This window comes from Syngnathoides biaculeatus, chromosome 13 (assembly GCF_019802595.1).
Source record: "Syngnathoides biaculeatus isolate LvHL_M chromosome 13, ASM1980259v1, whole genome shotgun sequence".
NCBI lineage: Eukaryota > Metazoa > Chordata > Actinopteri > Syngnathiformes > Syngnathidae > Syngnathoides > Syngnathoides biaculeatus.
Window position 1 is genome coordinate 15,719,942 of NC_084652.1, and position 24,131 is coordinate 15,744,072.

Below are 24,131 nucleotides of genomic sequence, written 5' to 3' on the forward strand. Positions count from 1 at the left end.
TTTTCAAGATAAAAGCCATATCTCCAGACATAGTTAATAAAAGTATTCTGAATTTTTTTTTTTCAGGTAAATATTATTGGTTAAACAAAAAAAAACCTTGCAATAGGGGATGAAGTCACATTTATATGCCAGTATAAAGTTGGAATTATTGGGAAGAAAATACAAATATCCCAAGAACAAAATTATTTGTTGGACATTTTGGGGTATAGAGTCATATCTGAGTTAGGGTAAGATAAAAAGTATTTTTGGGGGGAGATTGGGTGGGGTATGCCAGAGTGATGTGTCATATTTGGTCAAATCAACAAAGTTGCACTTTTTGAAGTTAAAAAGTCAAATACCGTCAGGGTAAAGATATCTTCCCTATTTTTGCGGAAACTTACATTGCCTTGATGAGGCTCTCATGCAAATATCCACACTGTTTTTTTTTTTTTTTTTTTTTAAACTCATTTACTCATATATACGAATCAAAGAACACAAATGAAATTGTAGTTAAATGATCTTAAATTTTACTTTCTCTCAATAAAATCCAACAAACTGGTTGGTGCCGTCTCGTCTCAGCCCGTTGGAAGACAGCGGCGGTCCGGAGCCTACCCCCGGCCCCTGATGGACGTTAATGGCATCTATTTCTGGCCGCCTGTACTGTAACAGCTGCGTATTTCTTGGTGGAGTTAGCGGGTCGGTGTTGGGAATGATTTTGCTGCCGCCGTTTCGCCTGGCAGGCCGTCGACTGACTAGCACGAATGACGTCAAGGGGCCGGATGGCGGGCCGCAGACGGGAGCTACTTAAGACGGGACCTTCCTCCTTTTTGCCAAACGTCTCTCTGCCATCCCTCCTTTGCGGTGTCCTCATCACATCTTTGGCTTTTATCTCCTTCTGCTTCCTGTCGTCTGGCGGCCCCGCAGAATAGGACTCCATACAATCCACTCTGCTCGTTAAGCCTCTCCTTATCGGACTTCCAGCTCCCTCCTCCCCCTACCTCTCTTCGCTTGTCCTTCAAACAACCCCATCCTCCCTTAACTCTCCTGGAGACCCGTGTGGTCCTCGCCATGCCGCTCCCCTTCTTCTGACCTGCCTACTGTCTTTTGTTTAAATGCCAAGACGCTCACCTCTGCACCCGACTGGCAAACGGAGGTTCTATGTAGAGTCACGTTTCCACCAGGAGGTCTAGTTCTTGTCGGCAAGTGAATCCTGATCGGTTTTGTTTGTTTGTTTGGTTTTTTTTCGTGTGCAAGACGCAAGTATAAAGTATTCTTAAAGGTCAAGCAGCCTCTGTTGTAATCTAATATATATATTTTGCTCCACCTCAATAACGGAATAATTTAATGACATGCAAGCGGAATTTGGTAAAGGACAAACAGCCACTGTTGTATATTTGTATTACATTTTTTTTTAGCTGCAACCCAATAACTGAAAACTTTAGTGAGCTAGATGCAGCGGCAGGACTGAAGGGAACACTTGTTGCTAGGCAAATACTGTTCTTTTGGGGCTGCATGGGGCAGGAGGCTGAACTGCCCCGCAACTCATAGCAGGAAAAGGAGGGTTGTAAGCAAATTCAGAAACATGTCGATAATTAATAACTAGTTGTTGGCAATTTTTTCAGGAACTTAAGTGGGAAACTTAATGGCAAAAAGTAGAACAGATTTTTTTTCTTGACTTTGGCTTGTAGCCCGGCAGAAATCCTTAGAGACCCCAAGAAAATAATTTCAACCTGTTGGAGCAGAAGACTGAGGTGCCCCACACGTAGCAAAAAAAGGAGAAGGAGAGGTGGCAGAAACCTCAGGGAACAATTTGACCACTGAAAACTTTACCAGCAACTAGTACAACTAACTAGTTTGGATTTTTCCATTTGTTGCTAGGCAGAATTGAATGGGAAAGAACGTCCGTAACACATCGACTGCGAAAACTTAAACTAGCTCGGCACTTCAATGAGATAAACCCACTTGACTGGATGCTTTCTTGACTTTTTCTGCTTTGTATCTAGGTAAAGTTGCATTCAAAATTTAGCCCAGTCACATTTGCTACGCTAATTGCTTGGTGACTTAGGGCAGAGGGCTTTGCTGCCCCACACACAGTGAGGGAGAGTGGACAGGAACCTTGGAAAAACGCCAACAACAGAAAATTTAGCTACCTATACACAAAGATAAGATTATTCAGATTCTTTCGTTTGTCACTTAGTTGTTGGGCAAAAGTCTGCCTTGGTCAAATTTCTGGGCCAGAGGGCTCTGTTGCCCCATGCATCGTTTAAAAATGTGAGTCCCGGTCTGGCAAGAACCTTCAGAACATCACAACAAGTGAGAAGGTCACAACCTCAACCGACTGAATTTGATGTTTTCTCGACTTTTTAACTTGTTGCTAGGCATAATTTCCCCAAGGCTAAAATTTTTTTGGGGCAGAGGGCTTTTCTCCCCTACACGTAGGGAATACAATGGAGAGGGAGAGGTGGCAGGAACAGGAAGTCAGAACAATAATTGACATGGGTGGAGTTTGCGTCAATCTTTGGCATCAAAACCAGGAGTGACTATTTGCTTTGGTACTTTTTACAAGTTTTTACAGTGGAAATGCCAAGAATTTCATGTCGTACTGGAACCGAACTATGCTACTTGGTGGAAACATGGTTCACCGTGCAGTGCACGCTCTGCCAAGCTAAACATCAAACCAATAGTGTTAGCCTACATAGACCAATGGAAAGTTTTCAGGATGGCTGCACATTGTTTGCCAGGTCTTGGTCGGTTGGTGGTCTTCAAAGGTGCTCCCCCCTCCCCCAAAATAAACCAAACCACGAGCCAACGAGTGGCTCGGCAGACGTCGAGCTTGTGGATGGCCGAGACTTGAATGTTCCTTTTGAAAATTCCGAGCTATTTGGAATGTTCCTGCTTGTAGTAATCTTCTTTAAAATTCTGTATGTTTTATGAAGTATATTAGAAGCAATGTAACATTCCCTCATTTGAATTGACTGTAGCCTCAAGTTGTTTTTTTTTTTTTTTTTTTACATTTATTTAATTTAACGCTTGTCATCGCACTAATCGAATGTGTAATATGTTGTAAAAAGAAGGTGAATAAAACATTTAAGCCCACAATGTTTGACAACTGTGTTTTGGTAGCTTATTAATGAAATGCTGCATCCGACCCTAAAACAGGACGATTTCACTATGGCAGAATTTATGCCATAAAAATATTTCTATGATTCATGATCCTTGTGGTATTTTGACCATAGCAAGGCATATTAGACACCTAAATGGGTTTAAATTTGTAAAGAAAATGCAAATATCTCCTGCACTGTCTGTGTGTGAACAATAGGGCATAATTACACTTTATCTGATGTGGGCAGGGGGAACATCAGTTTGAGAGAATTATTAATTTGTTGAATTAGCACTTGGTGACTAATTTGGGCAAAGTGGCTGCTAAAACAGTTTCTCAACCTTTATTGAGCCAAGGCACCAATTTTGCACGACGAAAGACGCAGGGCGCAGCATCAAACCAAAATAGTGAAATGATTGCAATCTTGTCTCAATTTACTCGCAAATGAAATGACGATGTGAAAACTGGGACCATTTAATGGAACACAAAGTACATACACTCGCAGTAAAACATGACATTCTGTTATATAAATAGAAACAGGTGGATACACAGCTTTATTTTACCCCCTGCTATCTAATGGAAGCCTTTCTGTATGTCGATGAGATGAAGTCTATACCAGGTCCAGATTTCACAAAAATGTAAATTTGGAAGTCAAGACTAGATCATCATTACATTGTTAGCTCGCATATTTAGCGGTTTGGCATTTGTACAGCCATCTGCTGTTTTGCACTCAGGCCAAAGTAATAAAAATACAGCATTGAAATGCAAATTTTGCTCTGGCGCCATTTTATGGCATCACTGTGCCAACTATGATGGAGTCAGTTGAAGCGCTTCATTTAGACAAAGGTAGTGCTTTGCTGCCATCTTGTGGGGTCTATAGGAAAATGTAAGCCATGTTAGGGACCGCATTGATTACAGAAGTTTATTTGCGGGGATATGCCCTGCCGCAAATGGCAAATTAACTCTTGTATTTTAATACAGTGATGCCTTGCCATAGGACGACCCGCCTATGAGTTTTTTTTTTTTTTTTGGTTTGTTTTGACTTGGGAGCAGAAACTTGACATATAAGCACTGCACGCAGTTCACACAACACTAAGCACCACTTTGGCAAATAGTGAACAATTTCTTCAAAAAAGAAGCTTCAAGCTGTTTAATGCCACTTTTAGTTTCAGTTTTCTGCCAAACTAAATTAAACAAATAGATGTTTGTGTTTTTAAAACAAACAAATCACTTATCGTTCAGTTTGCTAGCTTGTTGCTAACACGTAATGGAAAATGCACTTATAAAATCCTAGAAAAAGTTACACTTGAACAAACTATGCAGCAAAACAGACTGAATACTACAGTACTTTCAGTCATATATTTTTTTTCCTCTGCAAAGAGCTCACCTGAAAAACATCAGATCTTGGATGGAGACCGATTTTCTTCCACTCAACAGCAATAAATGTTAACCATTGGTTCCAAATCTGTCACTAAAAACACCAATAACTTCTGCTTCACGATAGACAACACCACGCCGCTTCCCTCCGCTCAAATCCAAAGCCTTGGGGGAGACTTTGAATGTTTCGGTACATACAGTAGATTGTGTAGGTTTACCTAATGAAGTGACTCATCTGCCTGAAGCTCATGAGTGCAAAAGTAACAGAAGGCAAGAAGTCAAAAAGCATGCGTTGGCAGCCAGTGTGAAAATACGCCAGTCTGGCGGTGTCACAGGATCACCGGCAGCATCTGTTGTGTGGGCCCGCTGGCGTATGCTCCCAATATGCTAACGCTAATATCAGCTGACGGCGGTATTTTTTAACCTTGTGCTGACCGAACGTGTCGGCTTTATGCGACTTAGATAAATGTGGCCCGTTCAGTTTACTCAGTCCGCATGCTTTACTCCTCTTACTATGATTTGGGTTTCTTAAAGCTAACTGTAGACCGCTATGAAAGAGACAAACATACTGCATACCTCATGAAAAACTTTTGAATTCACTTTTTCCAAATTAGGTTCTGAGTTTTAACTCATCACAATCATATTTTAAGGTCTGAAACATTAATTCAGATTCACCAATTTGAGGACGCAGCTACCCTCAGTGTTAGAAAATATCACTTTCGGTGATGCTTGGTACTGGATCACAAAAGCACTTGAATCTCGTGAAAACTCTTTCCGGTTCAGGAATTTGATGATCTTCCATTGTGAAGGGGAAAAAAAAAGTATTAGCATCGTTATTGATAATATTGTTGCCGTTTTTAGTTTGTTTTGCATGACATCGACACTCAAGAAAATAAAAAACGAACTCATCCACTGTCATTATTACCGAGTATGGGAATTATCATCACTATTCATAATACTGTGCTTGTATTTACTTAATACTGGGTTGTAAAAAAAAACAAAACAAAACCAAAACTCAACACCAAAATTCATTCACATTTAGCAGCTTGATGATTCTTCTACCTTCATAATTTAAAATGATCGGCACCGGGATGGGCGACACTGTTCATGTGTTTGGGTTTTCATTTTAAGATCATGAAAGATTATTCAGATTTATCTGTTTGATGTTACTCTTACCACAGTGGTTGTCAAACTTTTTCCACCCAGCAACCATCTCACAATATGCTTGACTCTCAAAGTAGAAAGCTAAAAATACAGTTCAGTAGGTCCACGTGCTCATCATAAATCAGGTAAAAGTTATATTTAGTATTATTGTAAGCCACCATAAAACGGCGCCCTATGGAGGTACAAGCCAGCATAATCATCCGTCTTAAAACTTTGCAAAAGAAATATCTTCATATTTACCTAAAGTACCCCATGGAGGTCAAAACTGGATTCTTTGGGAGAAACAGAAGAGGAAAGCGAAGAGCCTACGACTGAGTGTGGGGACTTTTGATGTTGGAACTATGACAGGAAGAGCTCAGGAGTTTGTTAATATGATGATTCGGAATATGGTTGATTTATTGTGTGATCAGGAGAGAAGGTGGACAGGCAGTAAGCCTAGAAGTTCAGCGGCAGGTTTTAAATTATTTTACCATGGAGTAGATGGGAAGAGAAATGGAGTAGGGGTTATTTTAAAGGAAGAGCTGGGTAAGAATGTCTTGGAGGTGAAAAGAGTATCAGATCGAGTGATGAGGATGAAATTTGAAATTGAGGGTGTTATGTTTAATGTGATTAGCGGCTGTGCCCCACAGGTAGGATGTGACCTCGAGTTGAAAGAGAAATTCTGCAAGGAGACCAAGTAGTCCTGAGCATCCCAGAGGGAGAGAGAGAGTTGTGATTGGTGCAGGTTTCAATGGACATGTTGGCGAAGGAAACATGGGCGATGAAGAAGTGATGGGTAAGTACAGCATCCAGCAAAGGAACTTTGAGGTTCAGATGGTGGTGGACTTCGCAAAAAGGATGGAATCGGCAGTGGTGAACACTTATTTCCAGAAGAGAGTGGAACACAGAGTGACCTACATGAGCGGAAGTAGAATCACACAGGTAGATTATATTTTGTGCAGACAATTTAATCTAAAGGATCTTATTGATTGTAAGGTAGTGGTGGGGGAGACTGTGGCTCGACAGCATAGGATGGTGGTGTGTCGGATGACTTCCATTAGCGGGTAGGAAGGTTAAGAAGACAAAGGTAGAGCAGAGAATCAGGTGGTTGAAGTTGAGGAAGGAAGAATGTTCTGTGGCCTTTCGGAGAGATGTGAGACAGGCTCTGGATGGACAGGAAGGGCTCCCGGAAGACTGGAATACTACAGCCAAGGTTATCAGAGAGACAGGCAGGAGAGTACTTGATGTGTCATCTGGTAGGAAAGGGGAGATGGAGACTTGGTGGTGGAACATCATCCATCCATCCATCCATTTTCTGAGCCGCTTATCCTCACAAGGGTCACGGGAGTGCTGGAGCTTATCCCAGCTGTCAACAGGCAGGAGGCGTGGTACATCTGACAACTGGTTGCCAGCCAATCGCAGGGCACATGGAGACAGAGAACAGTCACACAATGATTTCTATGGGCAATTAAGAGTCTCCAATAATGCACATTTTTGGGATGTGGGAGGAAACCAGAGTGCCCGAAGAAAAGGCACGCATGGACGGGGAGGACATGCAAACTCCACAAAGGCAGGACTGGGATTTGAGAACTGTGAGGCTACCATGTCGCTTAATAATTCCACCAGTAGGGAAAAAAATGTTCCTGTTATTATCCATATTTGTACCAACACTGTCTCTGCTTTTACTATTCGATCATATATCTGGTATTGGATCGCAAAATTGCTTAAAAGTTCCTCAGAATGAATCCAGAATTTAGCCATTTGATATTATGCGTCTTATTTTAATTACATACGAAAAATGTTGACATCTCAGATTGATGATCTGTTGCGACGAGTGTGTGTGTTTTTGTGTCTTGGGGGTCTTTACAAGCATGCAGGTGGAGGTACCACCCCTTTCCCCTCCAGTGGGAAGCTGGGAATGAGTGAGCCTGATGGGTGGACTGGGGGGCTGTGTGGCTCCGGTTACCCCCGTGAATTGGGGAAGAGGGGCGGGCGAAAAATGTGGTGTCAGGCCCTCAAAAAAGCCACGTGTGGCGGGGGTGGTCTGAGTGTTCACTTTTTCAGCCGCTGGCTTGTGGAGGTCCGACATGGGCGAAGGGGTAAGTACTTTTTTTCCCCCATTTTCCTTCAATGAAGTTGTTAAAATATCTGTCACACTATATAAGTCGTTCCAATAGATACAAAGTGACTTTGTTAGGCAATGTAAGTTGAATTTGGACAGCGGAGTGGCAAACTGGAAACATGTGGTGAACACATTTGGCTTCAAAACAGAAGTATGCATGCGCTGGCGGAGTTGTTTTGGTTTGGTTGGATAGAATTGATTGCAAATATTTCAAGAAATAGAAACCACATGACTTTTTAGACCGATTATTCTTTTTAAATAAAGCACATAAGCATTTATACAAATGCTGAATGTCAGAAAGAAAACTGAATGAACCTAAAACAGTGAGATTGAACATCTATCTATCTATCTATCTATCTATCTATCTATCTATCTATCTATCTATCTATCTATCTATCTATCTATCTATCTATCTATATCTATCTATCTATCTATCTATCTACTATCTATCTATCTATCTATCTATCTATCTATCTATCTATCTATCTACTATCTATCTATCTATCTATCTATCTATCTATCTATCTATCTACTTTAATACTTAATATTGTTGTATTTTTAACAAGTATTTAGATATTTCCATCCATTTTCTGAGCCGCTTATCCTCACAAGGCTCACGGGAGTGCTGGAGCCTATCCCCGCTTTCAAATGGCAGGAGGCGGGGTACACCGTGAACTGGTTACCAGCCAATCGCAGTATTTGTATAGTTTTGGGGGGGGGGTGAGTGGTAACATATTTTGTGATTTTAACTTTTGAATAAATTTTTTTTTCAAACAAAAATAGAAACAGTTTATTTTTAACATCTTTTCCAGTTAATATATTTGGCTCTCTTTCCATTAATTTTGGTTGTCGAATCAAATAACAACAATTCACAGTATGGCTTAAATGAACTTGATGAAACTTTAACCAACTTTTCATCACAAATATAAAGCAGAATTTGAAAAAAAAAAAGGTTCAATTTAACACTTTTCAGTTGATTTTAATGGCCTTCAAAATGTATTTCTATTTCTTTCTTACGTTTAACCTCACAGACAACTTGTATTATGATGAAAGGTAGCAATTGTATTCAGCTATTATAATTGACAGTTCCCTGATTTAAAAATACATAGTACATATATATTTATGAGGAGGAAGCGAGAGGCTCCAGGGAGAAGAGATAGCGCAGGTGGATTATTTCAAACACTTGGGGTCAACAATCCAGAGCAATGGAGAGTGTGGTAAGGAAGTGAAGAAACGGGTCCAAGCGGGATGGAACAGTTGGCGGAAGGTGTCTGGTGTGTTATGTGACAGAAGAGTCTCCACTAGGATGAAGGGAAAAGTTTAGAAAACAGTGGTGAGGCCGGCCATGATGTACGGATTAGAGACGGTGGCACTGAAGAAACAACAGGAAGCAGAACTGGAGGAGGCAGAAATTAAGATGCTGAGGTTCTCACTTGGAGTGAACAGGTTGGATAGGATTAGAAATGAACTCATAAAAGGGAAAGCCAAGGTTTGATGTCTTACAAAGTTAGAGAGTAAGTATATTGGTAGAAGGGTGATGAGGATGGAGCTGCCAGGGAAGAGCGAGAGGAAGACCAAAGAGAAGGTTGATGGATGTTGTGAGGGAAGACATGAGGGCAGTTGGTGTTAGAAAGGAGGATGCACGAGATAGGCTTAGATGGAAAAAGATGACACGCTGTGGCGACCCCTAATGGGACAAGCCGAAAGAAGAAGAAGAAGAACAGTATTTATGTATTAAAGATATAATGCTCTGTATTAGTATTGAACTGTTTAACACTTGATGTTTGCTTGACTTTATTTAAATATATGCATTCGCGCTAACATTCTGATGTTCATATCTTATTCAGTGGTCCTTCACATTTAAATGTGTTTGTTTTGGAATTTTGCTTGTGTAACTGTTACATCAGCCAAAGGGTGTAACTCTTGTATTTGATGCATTTATGTTTATCTTATATTTTCAAAAATATATCCACTTTAATTTAAAGATTCTGTTTTCTATACATAATTCATCATAAAAAAAAAAAAGGTTTCCCATTTTGACAGCACGGTGGATCAGCTGGTAAAGTGTTTGCCTCAGAGTTCTGAGGTCCCGGGTTCAATCCTGGACCCGCCTGTGTGGAGTTTGCATGTTCTCCCCGTGCCTGTGTGGGTTTCCTCCGGCCACTCCGGTTTCCTCCCACATTCCAAAAACATGCAACATTAATTGGACACTCTAAATTGCCCCTAGGTGTGATTGTGAGTGGGACTGTTTGTCTCAATGTGCCCTGCGATTGGCTGGCAACCAGTTCAGGCTATACCCCCCCCCCTCCTGCCCGTTGACAAGTGGGTTAGGCTCCAGCACTCCCCGCGAACCTTGTGAGGATAAGCGGTGAAGAAAATGGATGGATGGATGGGTTTCCCCATTTTGAAAATAGACCAATCAGTGTTGCTGCTGCGATGATTGACACGCGAGGCTTTCCAGCGTTTGCTCGAGCAGGGCCTGAAGGCGCGAGCCAATCAGGAAGTGCTCAAACTTCCTCTTCAAACGGCCTCTTTCAATGACTCCCCTTGTGGGGATTCAGGACTACTTGCCGGGAGGGAAGATAAGACTTGAATAAGCATTTATTCGTTCGTCATCTGGGAAAGAGGGCTAATTCGGGAAGTATTTGGTGTAAAAAAAGACAGAGACAAAGAAATGTCTTCATGCAGCATCTCCTCTCACATTGGACGACTGCTTAACTATTATGGACGCACAAATGTATGACCCTAAAATGGCTGCTTCAAGTCCAAATAGCAGACTTCCTGTTCATTTCACAGCGTGGCTTCTTGAGACTTTTTTTTTTGGATCGACCCCTAATGAACATTCGTTGAGGTTCTGGGCCGCTTATCCTCACAAGGCTCACACGAGTGCTGGAGCCAATTTTCCATCTTTCCTCGGGCAGGATGCGGGGTACACCGGGAAATGGTTGCGAGCCAATCGCAGGGCGCGTATAAAAAAACGACTATTTGCACTCACAATCACACTTGAGGGCAATTTAGTCTCCAGTTAATGCCCATAATCAACATCTGAACCAAAATTAAGGTTGCCACAATTTGGCTCGAGGGGCTACATTTTTAAAAACATTAATGAGCTATGGGTTATTTCTAGGATTTTAATTGTAAAGGACCTTGAAATGGCCTCTTTGAGCAAAAATGACTTCATGTATATTTTCTGGCGTGGATACTCGAGACTTTCGTGGTACTACTTATGATAGACATGACTACCGAATTTCTGGTGGCTCCGTGAAACTTTCTGAATTTAAAGAGAAAAAAAAAAAACACATTTGAAGAGGGCACTAAGAAATACGAAGACAAAATGTGTCATTTCCCTGAAATCAAATTAGCTCGAAAACAAAGGAAAAAAAAAGCTAACCGTTGCCCGTCTTTATCTTTATTTCCGGCACACTTAACATCTCAGGATGAGATGGGGAAATATCGTTCCCGGCTTGATTTTTATTTGCATAATGACGCAATTGTGTTTTTATTCGCCGCCGTCGGGCCCTATTCCATTTAGTTTTATGGCATGCGCGGGGGGGGTAATCTTGGAGGAGAATTGCTCCCGCCAGATGCCATTTGGAGCTCGGCGCTCCCTCTTTGCTTGCGTTTGATTACTTTTCCCTGCGTGGCCATCTTCCCTCGGCCCCGCCGCTGTGCGCTGGTCGAGACTGACAGTGGCAGGTGACTTCTGTCTTCCTCTGGTGAAGTTTATTAGCATGTGCGAGGAGTTTTTTTTCCTCTCCCCGGCCTGCGATATGAGAAGGTGTAAGTATTCACAAGACACTGACTAAAAAATAGCCACAGTAATACACGCAATCTTCTTTGAAGTCATGGCATTTTTATTTCAATCCAGGGAATATCATAATCTATAGATGAGAGGATTCTCAACTGGTGTGTCTTGAGGCAACTGTGGATCGCAGACAGTTATTGAAAAAAAAAATATGTTTTTGTTTTGACATTTCTGTTACGGTGAAAGCGTACATAGAAGTCTAGCTTCCTTGAGCTTTAGCCACAACTCTGTAAATAAATACAGTGCAGCTCAACCTCTGGGAAGAAAACATCGAGGGAAACAAAATGCTTTTAGAGGTGCATCAAACTCATTTAAAAGGGCTTTTGAAAATATATTAGTCATATGCTGTAACTTGTCAGGCTTTTTTTAAACAAAACATCTTCTTTATTGTTCTTCTATAAAAGTGGTTTCGGACTATGCAACCAAAGGGAGAGCTGAGAACTGTTGTCACTGTTATAGATCAATATTGTTATCGTTCATGTCCATTGATGATGACGATGTCGTCTTCGTCCCTGCAGTCTGGTGCAGAGAAGAAGAGGAAGAAGAAGAATTGTGACTTAGATGAGCTGAAGAAGGAGGTGGCCTTGGTAAGCTACTTAATGCTCATTAATAGCATTACCATTTATCATTTGATCCATATAAAAGGTCAAATTTAGCAGTGTATGAAATCGTAGACAGCAATCTCACAAATCCCCTTTGTGCCTGAGCTGGTTGACGTATGATACCGAAGTTGAAATTTTGGAACAATAATATGGCTCAGTTGGTAGACAGGGTCTTCTCGCAACCCAAGGGGCAGTGGCTTAAATTGTGGGTCTGACTCTCGCCCGCAGAACTGCCCTTGGGCAAGACACTGAACCCTTGGCAGCGCCTCATGTGGCTGCAGCCGCCCATTGCTTTCTAAAGCACTTTGAGCAGTTTAACGTGCTATATTAGTTACCATCTTTGGCCTTACAAAAGTAATAATGTGCAGAATTTTGTCCAGCATGGTAAGCTATTGCTTTTAATAACACAAACCAGGTAAATTTGTTTATTTCTTTCATCTTTCAAAGATGATATTGTGTGCATGGTTAGGAAGAGTGGAGTTAGCTATTACTTTTGCTGGAAAATCTTTGCTTTTGTTGCAAGATCAACAGAACACGGCCAAACACACACACAAAAATATTGTATTTAAGGATAAAATGCGAAACACGAATCCGATTACTACATGTATATAGATTTTTTTTTTTTTTGTCAAATATTGTTTTCCAACTCTTCTTCGCTTTGATCTCATTGGAGAAAATGTCCAAAGGCAGTGGTGTACATAGCCCCGGTGCTGCCCAGGGCAAAGAGATGTAAACAATAGTTGCTGAGGGAAGGGAGGGGGGGGGGGGGGTGATTTTTACATCCCCAAAAGGCAGTAGAAATCGAAGTTTTATTCCCCCCAGAATGATTCCCACCTAAACCCGTTTTATACCACAGCCGTCCGTTCCCTCCCCTCATTTACTAACATTGCATACACACAGATTTGTCTTTAAACCGTGCATATGCGCATTAGTATGTATTTATGTATCCACAACTGTTTGTTGTTCTCATGCAACAAACACATAAGAGCGAGTTCACGCTTTGATCACGCAGCCGGAAAGCCATCCGAACATTCACATTAATCCAAGGATTCCGAGTCTGGTGGTCAAACACACATGCATACTACAAATCTCATACAAAATTTCCAGAAATTGACTCTTGATGAACGACTGTCACGCCTCTGCCGGCGGCTTCTTTGTCACCTAACTCCAAGCAGCATGGCTTATATCGTTTTTGTTGCTTCCAATGCTAGTTTAATCAATTTTATCAACTGGAAATCCTTCTTTATTGTGAAATATTTAGTGGGAGATCGACAGACGGATCGGTGCGGCGTCTGCAATGATGTTGACTTTTTTTTCGGTCCGTTGTGGTAAAGAGGGAGCTGATTCGAAAGGCAAAGCTCTCAATTTACTAGTCGATTTACGTTCCTACCCTCACCTATGGGCATGAGCTGTGGTTCATGACCGAAAGAACAAGATTATGGATACAAGCGGCTGAAATGAGTTTCCTTCGCAGGGTGTCCGGGCTCTCCCTTAGAGATAGGGTGAGAAGCTCGGTCATCCAGAAGGGGCTCAGTGTCGAGCCGCTGCTCCTCCGCATTGAGAGGAGCCAGATGAGGTAGCTGGGGCATCTGATCCGGAAGCCTCCCAGACGCCTCCCTGGTGAGGTGTTCCGGGCATGTCCCACCGGAAGGAGACCGTGGGGACGACCCGGGACACGCTGGAAGGGACTATGTCTCTCGGCTGGCCTGGGAACGCCTCGGGATCCCTCCGGAAGAGCTGGAAGAAGTGGCCAGGGAAAGGGAAGTTTGGGTATCTCTGCTGAAGCTACTTCCAGCGCAACCCGACTCAGAGAAGCGGTAGAGAATCGTTGGATGGAAATGCTTCTTTATCGTGAAATATTTACTCCTTACTAGCTAGTTCGACAATGTGCCCAGTTTGTTCATCTAAGCTTTTAATTAATTGTTTTTTTATTCCTATATTCTCAATTTCAACTCACTGAAAAACTGTTAACATTATTATATGTTGTCAGTTTCTTTAATTAGCAAGTCTTTCAAAAAATACGAAGCTTTCGGATATATATAATAAAGAGGAACAAGCCTTTTATGCTACACTTGGCGAGGCGTCTGAAAGTTAGCGGCGCAGTTAATGCAAATTGGAGTGCCGCAGGCACGAGGACGTCATCTAAAATGGATTCTGATTCATTAAGAGACGTGTGAAGAAATTGGCCAGCGAGTATGTGACGGTGATTTTGCGTATCTGCTCAATGTACGAACATTTCTATGCCATTATTAGTAAATGAGGCCTTATGATTTCTGACTTTTCTTGAGAAAAAAACACACATGATCAAAAACGGGAAGTGTTTTAGCGAGCAAAAAGATTGCCTTTTTCCTTGGTCTTGTCTCTGATCTTTTCAGATTGAAAATCTTTTTAGTAGTCAGTTTTCTTGGTGTGGGCCAACAAAAGTAACAGCTAACCCATCCTAAACATTAAGTTTCATCATTGATTGCGTTTCAGTCTATTGAAACCTGACATCGCCGCTAATACGTGTACTAATCAGATTAGCATTAAGCATTTTTTATTCTGAAGATTAGTGTTGACTCTCAGCACTCAGCCTGCCATCAGGATGACTCCCAATGGCTTCTGGGTGACGCCCCCCCACCCCCCCCATACACACACACAGACACGCACACTCTACAAAGACTCGTAAATACAAGCAAGCGGCCTGCCATCCTAGCACCATAAACCCCCGAACTCCACCCCCGTACCCCTCACCCACCGAGCGCCCCGTGGCTGGACTGCTTTGTACTTGACGCTGAATAATTTGTGGACCACCAGCAGGGAGCGGTGACTCTCGGAGCTTCTGTCAGAATGCCAGCGTGAAATGCGGCCTCGCTTTTTCTTGGTCGGCCATATTATGATGCGCCACTTGTCAGGCGGACCTTTTTGGTGGCGAGGATGCTGACAAGTGTTGCGTTCGGCTTTCGTCAGCCTGTTCTTGTCATTGCTCGCTTTTGGCTGGCTGTCAGCATGATTTATGGTTGGCGTGTGCAGTACAGTAGACCTTTGGAATGCTTCACTACTTTTGTGACTGAATTTTCCATGAAAAAAGTCAACAGCCTAATTCCTGGAATGCAAAAGTGGCGTCATTTCAATTCTGTCGGGTTCAACCAATCCCTTCGTTGATAATTTCATGAATAGGAATTCTGTCAATTGTGTGGAGTCGATTGTTGGTAGTATATGTTAATTTGGGTTTTACAAAACTGAAATACCACATGGCGAAAAAAGATGGATGACCTGACATTCTTACCAAATAGCAGTATATTTTTCAAATATAAATATAAGTCAATGTTCAGAACATTTTTTTTTTTTTTTGCTTTGACGTGTGAGCACAAATTTGAGATACAAGCACTGTGTGGTGGCTGTTAACACAACTCAGTTCACGTCCAGAAGCCCACAATTTGCCAGCTTGCGAATACTTCTTCAAAAAAGAAGATTCAAGATATTTATCAACACTCCGACTTGGAGTCTACCATCAAACGAAACATAAAACAAAGAACGTTACAGGGTGTGTGTTGAAAATAGCCACATAGTTTTATCTTGGAAAACTTGACTTCATGCTCACGAACAATGTAAAACGCTAGAAAAGCTAATGAATAGCATCAGTGTCGCTGTGTTATTACTCTTTAAATAGCACACATTTGGACACAAACTGTGGAGGAATACGTAGATCAATTATAAAACAGTAGTTACAGGCATATATCCTTTATCCTCTGTGAAGAACGATTAAAACACTACTGTCGAGGTGTTGTGATGCCTTGTACGCATATATTTGCGTGGTCTGTATTATACACACAAACCAGAAGGAGCAGTACAATGTGAAACTAAAGCAAATAATGTGAAAAAAACTGTTCAATCCTTTGCATTCTATTTAATCACATCAATATTCCATCCATCGAATTTCCAAGCCGCTTATCCTCACATGGGTCGTGGGAGCGCTGGAGCCTATGCCAGCTAACTTCGGGCGAAAGGCGGACTACACTCTGAACTGGTCCCCCCCCCCCAATCAGTCGTACGGGACCATGCCAGTATTGTATGTTTTAAAATTATTATTTTTTTGGGGGTGGTGGAGAGTCGGAAAGGATTAATGCACAGTTATTAACCTCAAGCTTTGGGGGCCAGATCCGGATGATTTTTTGTGGCGAATCATCTGTCAACTTCCATGATTCTTGTGAAAATATGTACAAAAAAAAAATCATGCCATGTATCAAAATAATAATGCAGCACCATTATTATTTTGATACATGGCATGATTTTTTTTATTATATGTATTTTTGTGTTACCAAATATGAACAATGGTTGAAAAACTCATTACACTTCATTTCTGATTCCAAAACTAGTTCATAATTTTTTTTATATTTAAATATGATGAAGCAATTAAAGATTTGTGTGTGGTTTCACAGTCACAACTGCCCTCTGAAGGAAACCTCAGACAAAAATGAGTTTGACACGCCTAGATTAATGAAATTTTTCATGTGGCAAAGATTCTTTGAGATACAAGTGTGAATTTATTAGCGCGATCACAAAATGATTTAAACTCACATCTTAAGGCAAAATTGTAATATGAAAATGTCACACTTTCCTGAGTCTTTCTTTTCATGGAAAATGAATGTAAAAAATCAAAATAATGAATTTGTACAACAATAACAATGCCAGAAGCAATACATATATAATCCAAATATAAAATATGAACTTACAAAATATTAAATAAGAACCTTTTGTGAAACTCCCATCCTGTAAATGTATACCACTCACACCTATCAATCTATGGAAAAATAAATAAATGCAAAGTAGTAGTAGATAATTAAAAGTAAATTGTTTGCTTAAATGATAAACCTTTTGATTAAATTGACCCATTAAAAATTTAATTGTAAAACACAATTTCTAGTAATGGAACCTGTTCAATAATCATATATTGATCACGGTTGAATATATATTCCACGACCTTCTTAATTAAGTATTAGTACGTAATCATTAATTATTCAAGGCATTTTTAATAATGTAATGGGCTTTCATTTATTTAATGGACGTTTTGATTATTTAATGAAATTTTGAATTATTTAACGAGTATTTCACAGGGCCTCTGCACCATATAAACACCGCTAAATGCGTAATGGATGCGTCCGTGTGATAAAATGGATTAATTTGTCAATCAAAGAGATGCTTGTGGGAGTGTTTTGTCCAATTATGGCCTTTTTTTTTTTTTGCAGGATGACCACAAAATCTCAGTGGATGACCTGTGCAAGCGATATGGATTGGACATTGTAAAGGTATACACACATAAGCACATGCACATGCACATGCGGATGTTCTATGCTCCAGAGTGTCCCCATTTACCTTGGCTATCTTTTCTCCCTCAATCACACACACTTTTTTTTTTTTTTACACTTTATTTTCTTTTGCGGATGACATTGTCGTAAAAAAGCTTCCAGACAGACAATTGATGCGTTCACACACTAAAACGCAAGCCAAGCAGTCGATGAGTTCTCACGAGGATTGTCTGCAAATCAAAGTGTCTCACACACACACATGCAGACACGCACACAATGTGACCAAGGCAAATCTATATTTCCCGCCTGATTTTTATTAGGCGTAAAAATCAGGACAAAATGTTCAATAAAGTTACATGCAGCAGTTTTACAGTGCAGGGGAAGTGCATTGCCTGCTTAATGACACTTGGGGTGTTAAACAGGCCAAGCGGGAGTACTTCACAAAACAGTTGTGCAAAGTAATGAAGTACAAATACTTTGTTTCTGTACTCATGTAGATTATTCAGGTATTACAGTATATCTACAGTGGTACATTGACTTACCAGAGCCCCATTTTATGAGTTTTTCAAGTTAGAAGCTACCACTTGCAAGCTGCGACAGCAGAGTGGAACTTACATCCTAATGCCGAAATGCATTTTGGGATGTCACTCACTAGGCCACACCCCTTAAAGGAACACATAATAATTCAGTTGAGACGTAGCTTGTCTCGATGTACAGTAATTACACATTTTAAATCTAGTTCTAATCTCATTTATTATGTTTGTGTTTTTATGCTGTTCACGGCAATTTTTCTTGATTCAATAAATGTATTCGGAGGGACCTAGCCATGCCACAAAGTGCGGAAATTTGTATTTTGCAACCCAACAAAATGGTTTGTACTACCGATAATTGCATATAGATGCCACAACGTGGCAGCAAATGACTACATTTGTCTAAATGAAGTTCCTCAACACACTTCAACAGTTCCTTGGCACCAAGATGCCACCAGATGGTGCCAAAGTAATACTTTTGCAGTTTTGGTCTGAGCTCAAAGGAGTTTTCCCAGAAAATAATGGAGGATGGATTGTGAAAAATAATCTATGAATAGGTGAATACATGAACGCCGAACTGTGAATAAGCAGGGAATCGCAAGGTTATATTTTTTAGTTGTTAATTCAACTAATTCAGCATTCTGGGTTATATGGTTCATAGTGTTAGCGAAACTTACTCTTTCCCATGTAAGTTAATAAAAGAGGTAAACTATTTTGGGTGAACTTGTGTTGTTTATAATCACCAGTATGAATACATTTTTACTTTCATGCTTCAGTACATTTCAGAGTCTGTACTTTTTTCATTTAAAGTACAGCATGTGAGTACTTTTGCTTTGGTTCCCCTCTCTTTCGCAGGGCCTCACCAATGCTAAGGCCGCCGAGGTTCTTGCCAGGGATGGGCCCAACGCCCTGACACCGCCGCCCACCACGCCCGAATGGGTCAAGTTCTGCCGCCAGCTGTTCGGCGGCTTCTCTATCCTGCTGTGGATTGGCGCCATCCTCTGCTTCCTGGCCTACAGCATCCAGGTGGCCTCCGAGGACGAGCCACCCAATGACAACGTGAGGCCCCGTGGGCACAACACGTACACTGCATGCCCCTCGTTGTGACATGATGCCATCCAGCAGAAAATGATTGATTTTTGACAAAGGTATGTTCAAGGATATTTGTCTCTCCCCAGGCCAGAAAAACAAATTTTGTGCTCAAACTTGTAAGGTTTGGTTCAGTTAAACAAACTTAGATGTGGTTCATTTATCTCATTTGCCCAACAAGAAAGCAAACAGGGTTGGTTTCGCTCCTCTTGCAAGTGAACTCTGGTGCAGTTTTATTCAAGTGTGAACACAATATGTCTAAAAAAATACGGACCAGATGTCTCAACCCTCATCTTGTCACGACATATCTCCGTCTGGACCAGAGAATCACATTCATGTTCTTGACACTTGTCTGGTTTGGTTTGATTGAAAGGATCTCTGGTGTGGTGAACACTATCACCAGAACTGCGCTCTGTACCAAATAAGTGAATTTTGATAGCCCTTTTGTTGCTGCAAATTGTACTTTTGCAGGACTGAGTTGTGGTTCGTTTAAAATAATCTCTGATACTGTTCATTTGGTCAAGCGTGAACGCAAGACGACTGCTGTTGTATTGGTCCTCTAGCAAGTGAACATTGATGGGATGTAATTCGCTTCTGCTCAAGTCTTAATGTAATACAAACCAAAACCAGACCTCCTTGAACTTCCCTCTTGTCAACAATCCTGTACAAAACCAACGTGTCTAAAACACAAACAGGAATTATTAGCGCATCGGCAAACGAATAATGGATGCCTACCCTGGGGAAAGACGACAAATATCCCTCACGTCGTGCGCTAGCCCGCTTAAATACGCCAGGAAATGGAGCTGAGCGGCCCTCCATAGTGCGTTTTATGGCCGCCGGTCATTACGCAATCATTATTCAGCGTTTAGAGGCGTTGCATAATGGAGGGCATCGCGAGGGAGGAGGGGGAGGGCGACGCGAAGTGAGGCGAATCGTACGCAGGCGTGCACAGCGCCGATAACGTTAATCTCCCCTGCGATTGCCATCTCGCTATATTCGCAAGCGACTTGTGTGCTGCCGCACGCAGCTCCCGCACTTTCTGCGCATTCATAATGCACGGCTTGGCTCCTCCGCCATCAGATGAACAGCCCGTGGCTCCTCCGAGCACGTATTAGCGCTAATAAGACGTGTGGCGTATTTACACGCAGCTGACAGATGCTTTGATAATGCTTCAACACCCCCTACAATGTTTTTATAGCTTCATTTTCCAATAAGAATGGTTAGGGTTGAGGAGCTTTTAAGTTCTGCTGCTAAGACGCCGCCAGAAAACTTTATGACCTGCAGGTGGCACTAATTTCTGCTGTCCTAAAAACAAGCAAAACAAAACCCCAAATAAACTGTAGCGTTTTTAGTTAGGTAACTTTATATTTATGCTGGTAAGACACAAAAGACAAAAGTTCCAAAAATCCTTACCTTTTGCCTTGGGATAAGGAACATTGCAAAATCATGACAAACGAATCAATGTTTATATACAGTTGCTGAAGTAAGTATTTAACATGCTACCATTTCTCATTAAATATTTTTCCAACAGTGCTATTAACAACCCAAGAAATTCATACATATAAAGAAAGTAGAAGAAATAAGATCAGAAATTAAGTTGTCAGAATCAGCTTTAATGGCCAAGTGTGTAAAAACACTCAAGGAATTTTTCTCTGGCAGTCGGTGCTGCCCTTATACGACTTTCAGAACAAGGAACAGCAGAGTAACAAGTACAAAGAACAAGTGACATTTCTGTTTATCGGAACTATTCTTTATAAGAGTCGTGCAAGATGTAAAATCTTCTTCATTTAGAACAGATAAGAGATACTGTAAGTGTGTTAACGTCCCACATTGTGTTAAGCTGGTACGGAGCCCCGTTCGCGATTCCTGTTATAGACCAGTGCAATGACAATTGTGCAAAGGGAGCAGTTCAAAGTGACGAATCGTGCGAAAGTCTACAAAATATATTGATAATACGTATACTGATTGGACCAGCAGGATCTGAGTGAGTGTCCTAACATGGCACAAGGTAGAAAATAATATGTTCGCTGACCAAGAATTTAACGACTTAATTGTCAGAGGGAAAAAACAGTTTGAATGCCCGCTACTTTTTACTTTCATTGCTCTGTAGCGCTTTCCCGACGGAAGGAGATGGAAGAGTAGGTGACCAGGATCTGGAGCATCCAAAAGAATTCTGCCTGCTCTGGACCTAGTTTACATTGCGTGCAAGTCCTCAATAGTGGGTAACGTGATGCCGACAATCCGTTCAGAGCTTTTGATTGCCCTTTGCAGTCTGAGTTTGTTCATTTTTGTGGCAGCCCCAAACCAGACTGTAATGGAGGTACACAGTACTGATTGGATGACCACTGTGTAGAACTGTCTCAGCAGCTCACGTGACAGGCCGTGTCTTCTCAGAAGCCGTAGGAAGTACATCCTTTGTTGGGCTTTTTTGAGGATGGAGTTGATGTTCATCTCCCTCTTCAGGTCCTCTGAGACTGTAATTCCCGAGAACTTGACGGTCTCGACAGTTGACACAAGATGGTTGGACAGCGTCAGGGGCAGTTGTGGTGAAAGATGCCTCCTGAAGTCCACAATCATCTCTACAGTCTTTAGAGTGTTCAACGCCAGGTTGTGTTGACCACACCAAAGTTCCAGTCCCGCCACTTCCTGTCGATACACAGACTTGTCGCTATCTTTGATGAGGCCGATGACTGTGGTATCATCTGTGAGCAGTCTTAAAATCTCGTTTTCTTGTCCTGAAAATTTTCATTTTCATCCTCCTCGTTGATTGCAGCAGATTTTTGTCAAGTATGCGTCACTACATTTGGCCATTTATCCTTCCTTCAATAATGTGAAGTTTACCAGTAGCATATACTGAAAAGCAGCCCTACACCATCATATTCCTACGTCCGAACTTCATTGTTGGTACGGTGTTTTTAGGTTGATGCGTAGTGCCATTTCTACTCCAAACGTGCTGTGCATCCAAAGAGTTCAAATTTTACTCTCATCAGACCAGACTACATCCTCCCAGTATTTAACTGGCTTTTCTAAATGTTGTTCATCAAACTTTTGTTTTTTTTTTTCAGCGACTGGGCCTTACGTAGTAAGGGCTCATTTAAACCATGGCGGTGGAGTACATTACTCTATTTTTCTTGTGACAACAGTACCTACTCATTCCAGGTCTTTTTAAAGCGCACCACAGGTGGTCCTCGGTTCTTGGACAACTCTTTTGATTATTCTTTGCACTCCTTTGTGAGAAATCTTGCTATGAGCACCTGATTGAGGCAAATTCATGGTTGTATGATTTGGTTTCCGCTTACGTATTATGGCGCCAATCACGCTCTCTGGAACATTCAGAATCTTAGACATGCACCTGTACCCAATGCCGTCGTTATGGTTTCCAGCAATTATTCTGAACCAGCATATATTTTTTTGCACTGACTATAGGATGGATTGCTGTTTTATTATTGATAGAATTTAGAATGTTTCCATGTCTTTTTGCACCTCCCTTTCTTCACGTGATCAATACTTTTTCACTGTGTAATTCCACATTTTTACAAACAACTTCATTCCTTATCTTATTTGTTCTACTTTGTATGAATGGATTTCTCGGGTTGTCCCCAACATCTGGTGAAGATTTTAGGTCAATTGCACCTTTGGAAGTATATTTAGTGAGAAACATTATTTCAGGTGCTATATGCGCGTATCTGTACATATTAATATATATCCATCCATCCATTTTCAACACTGCTTATCCTGGTTAGGGTCCAGACTAACTTTGGGCTAAGGGCGGACTATGCCCTGAACTGGTTGCCAGTCAGTCACAGGGCACATATAGACACAAAGAAGCAATCGCACTCACATTCACACCGTCATTGAGTGGGAACTGAACCCACGCTCTCCATCTGTATTGAGAGGAGCCAGATGAGGTGGCTGGGGCATCTGATTCAGATGCCTCCCTGGAGAGGCGTTCCAGGCACCTCCCACCAGGAGGAGACCTCAATGACGACTCAGGACACGCTGGAGAGACTACATCTCTCGGCTGGCCTGGGAAAACCTTGGAATTCCCCTGGAAGAGATGGATGAAGTGGCAGGGAAAAGGGAAGGCTGGGATTCGGTGCTAAAGCTACTGTCCCCATGACCCGACCTTGGATAAGGGCTAGGTGGATGGACAAATGTCTGACATTTCAGATTTTTATCGAATGCACCATGAGACTCCCCATGAGTGAGATGAAGTAAAACAGACATTCAGAGGAAGCAATACCAAGAAGCTGAACCGACAAGCCGTATTCCGCGGAAACAAATGTCTTTCTCGCTCCGATGGGTTTTTACACATCCACCGAGTGTGTCGTCGCTGTTGAATAAACACAAAAAAATGAAAGAAGCATAGTTTTCGAGAGGGACTTGATGTTCCAGGACGCTGGCTTCATGAAGGCAGCAGCTGGCAGGAATGCTCACCATAAATATGAGAAATGCTTCATGTTGAGACACATGAAAAAGCATCTCTGGGTGACCGAAATATCTCTCCTTTGACTTGGACTCAAGACCTTGAACACAGCGTCCAAAATGAGAGATCATGAGGACTCTCTTGCTTTTGAATCTTTTTTCATCAAAGATTGGATTGGCGCAAGCATTCACAACATATCCCTGCATTCCCCAAATAGAGATATGGCATAGATATGTGAGCAGTATGATTGGATGCTTAGAAATGTTTGTTTTGTTTTATAGCAATGGTGTGACATCACGACTTTACAGTCAATGCAGTCATCTTTAAAAATTTTCTTTTGTGGGAAATTGTCAATGTTAAGAAAGAATTATCAAATAAAACTATCCATATTTATTTCCCAAACCACTTATATACACACAATTAATTACAGTTTTGAAAAAAAGGTTACAACATTATTTTTAATTACCTTAAAATTTAAAAAACATAAAATTAATTCCATTAAATGATCAAAAGTTGAATCAATTTAATTTGAACCATAATACAGGTTTCTCTACATTTACACAACACTCTACATTTCTAAACTTTTTGTAGTTTTAATCTAATCACTTGTATTTTTTTTATTTAAAAGTTAGTTTTTTCTGTCTGTCTTTGTTTCTTAACTTTCAAAAAT

At 41.3% G+C, this 24,131-nt stretch overlaps 1 protein-coding gene across 1 annotated transcript in view; it reads left to right on the forward strand.

The window, feature by feature from the left end:
- Nucleotides 1-24,131, forward strand: part of LOC133511280 (sodium/potassium-transporting ATPase subunit alpha-2-like) — a 79,097-nt gene that overhangs the window by 10,662 nt on the left and 44,304 nt on the right. The window contains exons 6-8 of the mRNA XM_061840044.1: nucleotides 12,045-12,113; nucleotides 17,357-17,416; nucleotides 18,802-19,005. Coding sequence (XP_061696028.1) covers nucleotides 12,045-12,113; nucleotides 17,357-17,416; nucleotides 18,802-19,005 — 333 coding nt within the window. The remainder of the gene's footprint in view (nucleotides 1-12,044; nucleotides 12,114-17,356; nucleotides 17,417-18,801; nucleotides 19,006-24,131) is intronic.